Source organism: Empidonax traillii, unplaced genomic scaffold, assembly GCF_003031625.1.
Source record: "Empidonax traillii isolate 1590-97213 ecotype Southwest subspecies unplaced genomic scaffold, ASM303162v1 scaffold1436:size109477, whole genome shotgun sequence".
In the NCBI taxonomy this organism is placed as follows: domain Eukaryota; kingdom Metazoa; phylum Chordata; class Aves; order Passeriformes; family Tyrannidae; genus Empidonax; species Empidonax traillii.
Window position 1 is genome coordinate 25,527 of NW_020956629.1, and position 8,433 is coordinate 33,959.

At 55.6% G+C, this 8,433-nt stretch overlaps 1 protein-coding gene across 1 annotated transcript in view; it reads left to right on the top strand.

Annotated features, from left to right (window-relative positions):
• Positions 1-6,272: 6,272 nt before the first annotated feature.
• MEF2D (myocyte enhancer factor 2D) overlaps positions 6,273-8,433 on the top strand; it is a 34,446-nt gene continuing 32,285 nt past the window's right edge. The window contains exon 1 of the mRNA XM_027907301.1: positions 6,273-6,326. Within this exon, the coding sequence (XP_027763102.1) occupies positions 6,273-6,326 (54 nt within the window). The remainder of the gene's footprint in view (positions 6,327-8,433) is intronic.

Here is an 8,433-nt window from a genome sequence, read left to right on the forward strand (position 1 = left end):
GCATGGGGGAACGGGAATGGTTTTTTGGAGGGTCCGGCTGCTCCTCCCTGGGGGCTGAGGGTGGGTGGGGATGGAGAGTGGGTGGGGGTGGAAGGAGATATAAGAGTGGCTGGGGATGAGGATGGGTGGGGATGGAGGGTGGGTGGGCATGACAGGGCTGTGCTGTGCGAGCGGTTGGTCCCAGCCGGGGAAGGGGATGCTGTGCCCGTATGGGGGTGCCCCAGCCTGCTGTGCCCAGCCAGGGAAGCCACTGAGCCACCTTGGAGACCAGAGCCAGGCTTGGGTTGATGAGGGACCCCTGCTGTGAGGATGCCACTGCTAAGGTCGCTGCTCAAGGTCATGGGACTTTTCTGGCGGCTGCATCGGCCTTTGGTTGCTGTTCCCGGGGTGCTTTGAAGGTCACTTTGGCAAGGGGCTGTCCAAGCCCTCCATTTTATCACCAAGCCTTGCAGCAGCTCGTCCCTGCCGGTCCCTCCCTGCAGCATCTCCCTCCAGGAGAGAGCACCAGCTGCCACCCTGCGAAGCCATGTGGCAATGAGGGGCTGCAAGTCCCTGCTTGTCCTGGTCCTGCGGGCTCTTCCTCTTGGAGGCCGTGTCCTCACCTTGGCATGAGGTGACAGTGGTTCCCCTGGTTGACTTTTGGCCAAGCAGGGCCGCAAGTTTGCCATTGACCTTGCCCAGGGCTCCTGCCCAGCCTCCCTTTCCCGTGTCCCCTCCAGCCTCTGCTGGCTCTGGTCACGCTGGCAGTGCAGAGAAGGTCACCGGCTGTCCCTGCTGCCACCCAGCCCCTGCAGAACACATCCCCAGCCTGGACATGCTCCTGCTGTGGTGGATGTGATGGCATCCCTGTGCTGTGGGATGAAACTGTGGGATTTGGGGTGCAGGGGACCAGGGTGGCTGGTTTGGGGGCTGCCTGCAGTCCTTACTGGTGCTGACACCCCTGTTTGTGGGTGTTATCCGGGTCCACACAAGCTGCAGGGGGAAGAGAAGATCAACCCTGATTTAATAATTCCCCTGAAATCCTTTCTTTCACCCGCCCCTGCACGGCGAGTGCTAGTTCTCCAGCATCGTGTCAGGGCTGTGCTGCTCCCCAGCCTCTGCCGGGCTTGGCACCGCGCGAGGTTTTGTTACAGCTCAGCAGAGCTGGTTGCGCGCTTGGCATCTGCTTTTCTCCGGAGAGCGCCTGAATCTGGGTCAGGAATATATGTGTCTTTTTCAAATTCCTCAGGGACCTGGTTGGATCCAGCCTCGCTCCTGCTCCCCTCAGCTCCCGAAGGTTGTACCTGCAGCTGGAGGGGCCGATCCCGTGCGGGCAGGAGGAGCCGGGTGTGGTGCCCATCCCAGGGAAATCAGGGCCCCGCCGCGGGCCTGGGGTGTGCGGGAGGAGCTCTGCTTTGTCACCTGCCAGGCAAGCGGGATTTAGCCTCAGGGAGGGTCAAGCAGCCGCATTTCCGAGCGGGAGGTTGGCTCTGGAGCCCCGTTTCGGCCGCCTTCCTCTCCCCTCCCCCTGCCTGCATCTGGAGGCTCGACACAGGAACCCAGATAGCATCATCCTGAAACCAGAATAGAAGCCTTGGAGGAGACTTGAGCATGTTTGTGCGGTTTTGATCTCGGTTTGTAGATAAAGAGGTGCTAAACAATGCTAAGCTGCCGAGTTGGAGTCCCTCACGGTGTGTGTGCAGCGGGGCTGGGGAATGCTGGCAGCTGGCAGCTGCCCTGCTGAGGACATCCCCAGGCAGGTACCGCATTCCTCCGTGGTGCCACATCCCTCCAGGGTGCCACATCCCTCTGTGGTGTCGGGGCTGCTCCTGCCAGCGCTGCCCCCCATCCCAGCAGCAAAGCTGGCTCGGGTCCATCACATGGGTGATGGCTGGCACCACGCTGGTGCCTTTGCTGGAGGGGAAGACCAGCGTTAATGTGGGTACAGTCACTGCATTTTAGGGAAGAACGCTTTTCCCCCCCTCTGCAGAGGAGAAGGAAGTCGGTCCCGCAGATCCAGAAACCACCAAGAAGGAAACTAAAAGTCCTCGGTGTCAGCATGGAGGATATGTTAAAAAAAAACACAACAATTAACTCACAAAAGGCAGCGAGAAAGGAAACAGGAAGGCAAGAACTGCAGTTAAACAGGCGGGTTCAAGAGGTGACTTGAGCTAAATCCTCGTCCTCAAGGGAAGGGCTCCAGCCCTGGTGGTGGGTGGGGAAGCGACTCTGTTGGTCTGTGCCGGTGCAGGACCTGGTAGCCTCAAACTGAGGCTTGGAGACCTTGCTGCAGTTGCTTCTTCATCTTCAATTGCTTTTATGGTTCTTTGCAGCAGGTGGGGAGTCAGAGCCGTGCCAGGGTCCTCCAGGGCAGCACAGCCACCCTGCACCTCAGCTCAGCTGCTCCTCCTGGTAAAAGCTGCAGGGTTGTGGTGGGGAGCAATGCAGCAGGGCTGCTCTCACCACCACTTGGGTATCACTGCCACCTCGAGAGCATCACCACTCCCTCCCTCTGCTCGGCCCTTTCTCCCACACCCCACAGCACAGGGTGGTGAAGGGCTCGGCGTGGTGGGTGGAAACCACTTCCCATGGCAGGCCGAGCTCGTGGGCTGGTTTGCAGCACAGAAACCCAGCGCTGTCACGGGCTCATCCCCACAGTGTGGGCAGCAGATGAGGGGGGGATTCTGCCCCTCTGCTCTGCTCTGGTGAGACCCCACTGCAGAGCTGCCTCCAGCCCTCCAGCCCAGGGAGAAGGTGAAGCTGCTGGAGTGAGTCCAGAGGAGACCTTGGAGATGCCCTGGGGGCTGGAGCCCCTCTGCTCTGGAGAGCTGGGGTTGTTCAGCCTGGAGAAGAGTCCTGTGAGACCTGAGAGCCCTTTCCAGTGCCTAAAGGGGCTCTAAGAGAGCTGGAGAGGGACTTTAGACAAGGGATTGGAGTGACAGAAGAGGAAACAGCTTCCCGCTGCCAGAGGGCAGGGTTAGATGGGATACTGGGACAAAATTCTTGGCTGTGAGGGTGGTGAGGCCCTGGCCCAGGTTGCCCAGAGAAGCTGTGGCTGACCCTGTATCAAATGTCTAAAGCCAGGTTGGACAGGGCTTGGAGCAAACTGGTGTGGTGAAAGTTGTCCCTGCCCATGGCAGGGGAGTGGGACGAGATGAGCCTTAAGGTCCTGTCCAACCCAAACTATTCCACAGTTCTGTAACACCCTGCAGCTCATAACCCCATGTGCCCACTGCTTGTGTGCTGAAGCTCTCCTGCAGTGACCCTCCCACGGAGATGCTGCAAGATGGGGACATGTTACTGCAGTAATTTCTGTGTGTGAATAAACCCTGAGCCCCCCCAGAATGTGTTGGTCCCACTGGGCTGGGGTCAGTGAATTTGGTCCTGTTGGGTGCTCTGTCCCTTGGGGGTGGGTACCCGGTGGGGAGGACCCCATCTCGCTGCATTTGGACCCATAATTCTCAGCCAGGCCTTTGACTTGAGGGAGCCAAGTAAGGACAAACCCATCTTTGGGGAGAATTCCTGCAAATCCTGGGTAAAAGGTGGGTTGGTCCTACAGTGAAAGCACTGGGTGCCTGGGCAGAGCAGGTGCTTGGTTGGGCTGTGCTCTGCCTGTCACCTGCATTTCTCCCTCCAAATTGGGGCTTTCTGTGCCATGATCAAACATCCTCCCATTCACCTCATCCATCAGATGAGCTGCACCTTCACAGGGCAGTGTTTTATTTCTTTCCCTTTTCCATCCTTTCTTTGCCCAAGCTCCAGCTGTCCTTTGAAGCTGCTTTTGCAGGTTTCCTCGCAGCCAAGGACGTCCCCATGGTGCCAGCCCTGGTCTGGGGATGGAGGTGGGAGGAATGTCCCTTGAACAGTGGTTGAACCCCTCCCAGTTTTGCTGTCACCCGTGCCGCTGGCTCTGCTGTTCCCGCACAGGCACGAGTGGACGGGGGAGCCACACGCCGGGGGGGGGGGAAAAACAAAGAGCTCCAAAGGCAAATACATTTTTGGAAAGGATGCGTTTATTTGCCTTTATTTATCTTCCCAAAGCTTTTGGATTCATCCTTTTGATCTTCCCCCTTGCAGCTGCACGGCCAAGGTTTGGTTTATCTCAGCTGACATTGTGCTGAGAGCTCTGCAAGGCGGGTGTGAAGGAAGGGCAGCTGAATTCCTTTGCCCTCCAGAGGGGCGGTGTGCTGCGCTAACTTTAGCAAGGAGCAACTTAAAAAGGGATTGCAATAAAAGTATATTAAAAATAGCAAATGGCCGTAGAAAGTGGATGTGAGACTTTTGAGTGTCCCTGCTCAGGAAACGTGGGGCTTGTTCAGGAGGGATAGAAAAGTGACAAATTACAGAGCGGTGCAGAGCACCCCCGCTGCTCATGCAAAGCCAAGGTGAAGCCACTTAGAAATAGGTAGAAAAGATCAGAAATATGTAGGTGAAAAAATACAGAAATAGAGACCTGGAAGAGTTACCAGCTCCCCTGCGTCTCCAGCTCTTGGAGCTGGGCATCCAGCCCCCCAAATTCCTTGTTTTGTAAAAACATCTCCCAGCTGAGATTCCTCTCTGCTTTTTCTTTCTTCCCCCATTTGCAAAATGCTAACTCTGCTCCCTCGCCCGTCTCTCCAATTTGGAGCAATTTACTGGGAGCCGGGGATGAATTACTCAGCACAGAGTTAACCAGCACCTGCTCGGAGTTAATTGGCATGTGTGCTAATTGCTGTGATAGTCACACTTGTGCGAGCTCGGGAGGGGGGGGGTGTAGCTCGGGGCGAAGGGGGGGTGGGTGTGGAGATGCGGACGCCGCCTCTCTCCCAGCTCTTCTCGCTGCCTCCCCGGGGCGATGCTGAATTCCCTGATCCTTGCCGAGATTCCCTGGGGCAGAAGAGGGACTTTTCGCCGGTGCGGTGCCCACGGTTTGCTTTCCAAGCAGGTTTGTAGGTCCCTTTCGATGCCTTTGGACCTTGCTCGCATTTTTCTTGGAAAACCAAGCTCAGGGGAAAGAAAAAAGCTGCTGCCTGAGAAAGAAGATGTTTTAACGACTGGGGTTAATTGCGTTGAATAGAACCACCTGAGACCCCAAAGGTTGAAGGTTATTTAGGAGTTCAGCTCCTTGTAACAGTCCTATGCTCTGGGGGCTTTGCTGTATCCACATTCTTGGTGCTTAAATTCCACCTGATCACGGAGGGGAGGAGGGTCATGGGTGATCCTGATGCCTCGAGTTGGGCAGTGAGGGACACAGAGCAGTTTGGTGATGAAGGAGAAGGACCTTCAGGGGCAAAGAGGGTGCTCCTGGGTTGGGGCTGAGCTGTCAGTGGCAGTGCTGGCACGGGGGGCAGGAGGAACAAAGGCAGCTCTCCAGGTTTCTTGTGCTTCCAGGTGCTGATCAGAAACTCGAGCCTGTGGTTGGACTTTCTGAAACAGCCACCTGGGCAGGAAACGTGAAAATACCTGGGTTTAAAAATATGGTGGGGAAAAAACCCAACCTAAAAAACAAATAAACCCACCCCCAAACCCCAACCCCAACACCAGGAGCATAAAGAGAAAAGGGTGGAGTTTGAAATCCCCCCTTTTGGGTGCATTAGGAGGGCAGCAAACATACTTTGCTCTTCTCCATCCCTCCTCTTCGTCCTGTCTGATGGTTGCCCTTGCAGTGGGGTGTTTTCCTTCCTGTTCAGGGGAGAGGGATCAAGAGCATCACGTGGCAGCTCTTTTTCTCCCCATGGTGATGAGCAAAAATCTGTTCAGTTGCCTTTTTCCTGTGGAGAACTTCACCCAGTGGCATGAGCAAACCCCGAGGCTGGGACAGCGGTCCCCGTCCAGCCGAGGAGGTGCTGAGGATGCAGGATTTGGGATTCAGAGCAGCAGGAGGAATCTGGTTTGGTGGTTGAAAAAAGGGGATTAGAACTGAAACACTTGGGGTTTATTTGTGGCCCAGGGAGGGGAATGTGGTTGGAATCCCTCCACCCCCGAGCAAGAAGCCTCGGCTCGTGCAGGGGTCAGGGCCGGCACGAGCAGCACTGGGATCTCCTCATCCCTGCAAATATCCCATCTCTTTTCGAGCACTGTGGAGCTCTTGGCTGCAATAGCATCCTGTGAACAAGTCCCGCAACGAAATTGTGTTAAAATGTGTTTCCTTTCACTCAGCTTAAATTTACTGCCCGTTGTTCTCCAGTGTTTATTGTTGCTTCTGGAGAGTTGTTCCTCTCTGGTTTGGACAGTAAATCCGACGTCTTTCGGAGGGTTTCTCTGTCCAAGAGCTGCAGCACACGGAAAGAATTAGCATCTTGCCCTGGGTCCGGATGCGGAGCTGTTGCTACTTCGTGCTGCTGCTGGCGGCTCCGAAGATGCTGAAGGTGAATATTTTTCAGCCAGGAACGGCAGCTCCGAAGGGAAAAGCGGCAAAGCGAACCCGGCAGAAGGTTCCTCCTCTGCCAGAGCTTCTCTGTGCACGCAAAATGCTCGCCTTGGCCCTGAGCCTCGGGCTGTGGACTCTGTCCCGTGTGGCCCCACAGTGAGGGGGACACCGAGCGGGCACTCCAGGTGAATGGAACAAAAGTCCTCATTTCCCTTTTGGCTCGACCTTGGGGGGATAATCTTGTGGCAGCCCAGCACCTGCATTGCCTGCTTGCTGGTGCCAGCCAGGGCAGTGGTGCTCTGGAACTGGCAGTGCTCTGGGACCGGTGATGCTCTGGGACTGGTGATGGTCCAGGACTGGGAATGCTCTGGGACTGGTGGTGCTTTGGGGTCGATGATGCTCTGGGACTGGCAATACTCTGGGACCTGTCTTTTTGAGACTGCCCCCAGAGGGACAGGGAGCAGCAGCTAAAGGACATCCCCTGGCACTGGCTCAGTGTCCCCCGTGGTGACAATGCTCCTCACAGCTGGACGGTCCCTCCCATTTGCTGCTGGGAGGGAAATGCTCACCAATTTTGGGAAATAATGATCCAAGCAGCAAATGCCATCCCTGTATGGTCTGTCCTTGCAAAGAGTCTTCCTGGTGGGACTTACAAGGGGGGGGGGAAAAAGCAGGTTTTGCTGCCCTTTGTCTCTCTGATCTCCTTCCTGTGCTTCCTCTTGCTCATCCTGCCTGCAGGGCAAATGGTGGATTTTGGGGGTGGGGGGGAAAAAGTCTCCCCATTCTCTGGGCTGCTTAAACCTGCACTGAAACCACAGAACACGATGCATGTTGAATAATTTCACCAAAAAAAAAAAAGATTAAAATGACTCATGTGACTCAATGAACCCCAAAAACAAGTGTGGGAGTGAGACCATCAGGGCTTGTTTGTTGTTGAAACACGGTCTGATGAGAGGGCAAAGGATGGGGCCAAGGTCCCTGGGGGCTTTCAGTGAGGCCTGAGGGGGCTTTAGGGTGGGAGAGGAGCAGGAGGAGCTCGGTCAGGGTTGGCTGCGGCTGCTGTGGTGAATTTGGGATGAAGGGATGGAAGAAAACCTTTGGGTTGTTTGGTTTGTTTTTTTTTTTTTTTCATGCTTTTTGTAACAAGACCAAGAGCTGGGGACTGCCAAGTCGAGGCAGATAGGAAGCTATTTTGGGACTGGCTTTTCCCTCTGCCCGGGTCTTGGCACAGGGCACCTCGCCTTAAATGCAGCGTTATCACTGCTGTTATCCAGCCGCTCGGAGAGAGAGCTGGGAGGAGAACATACCTGTGGAAAATGAACCGCCTGAAGTTCCCTCTTTGTCCCCCTCGCTGCCCTGCAGCACACGCTGGGAAATGGGGGTGAAACGGGGTTGGGAGGCTGTGCCCTGGTACACCTGGTACACCTGGATGGAGCCTCTGGCATCAGGGGATGCAGGTGCCCAGGGTTGCTGAGTCCCTGCCCTGTGATCTGCTGTGGGGTCCCAGAGTGAGGCTGTGGAAGGAGCCACGTGGATGCTCTGGGACCTGTGGACTCACCCCTGTGGGAGAGCTTAGGGCACAAGATACCCCCAAATCAATCCACACACCCCCTGGATCAATGGAAGCATCCGGTGTCTGGCTGTGGCTGAGCTCAGGGGAAGGCCAGGCTGTCTCAGCTGCCTTCAGAGTCTTCCTTTCTCCTAAGAATTAGGTTTCTGTGCCTGGTTATAAGGGGTTTTTTTTAAGTAATCAAATAAAGACATTTTAAAATTCCAAATTGAAGATTAGCGCAGAAATTGGAGACGGATTTAAATTGCCCGAGCTAATCACCAGCCACTCGACTACTTATGACTTTATTAAGAGAAAAAAAAAAGAAAAAAAAAAGTCTGGAGTGTCAGGGAGGAATAATGAAATGATTCACGGGCGCGTTGTTGCCGTCTCCTCCTCCTCCCTCAGCGTCACCATGCCCGGCCCAAACGTGTCCCCTCTTGGGCTCCATCCCTGGGGTCCTTCAAGCCCAGGTTGGGTAAATCCCTCTGCAGCCTTTCTGTCCCCAGAGCTGAGTGGGGGGAGGAAGGATCAGAGACCCCCATGACCTGGGAGG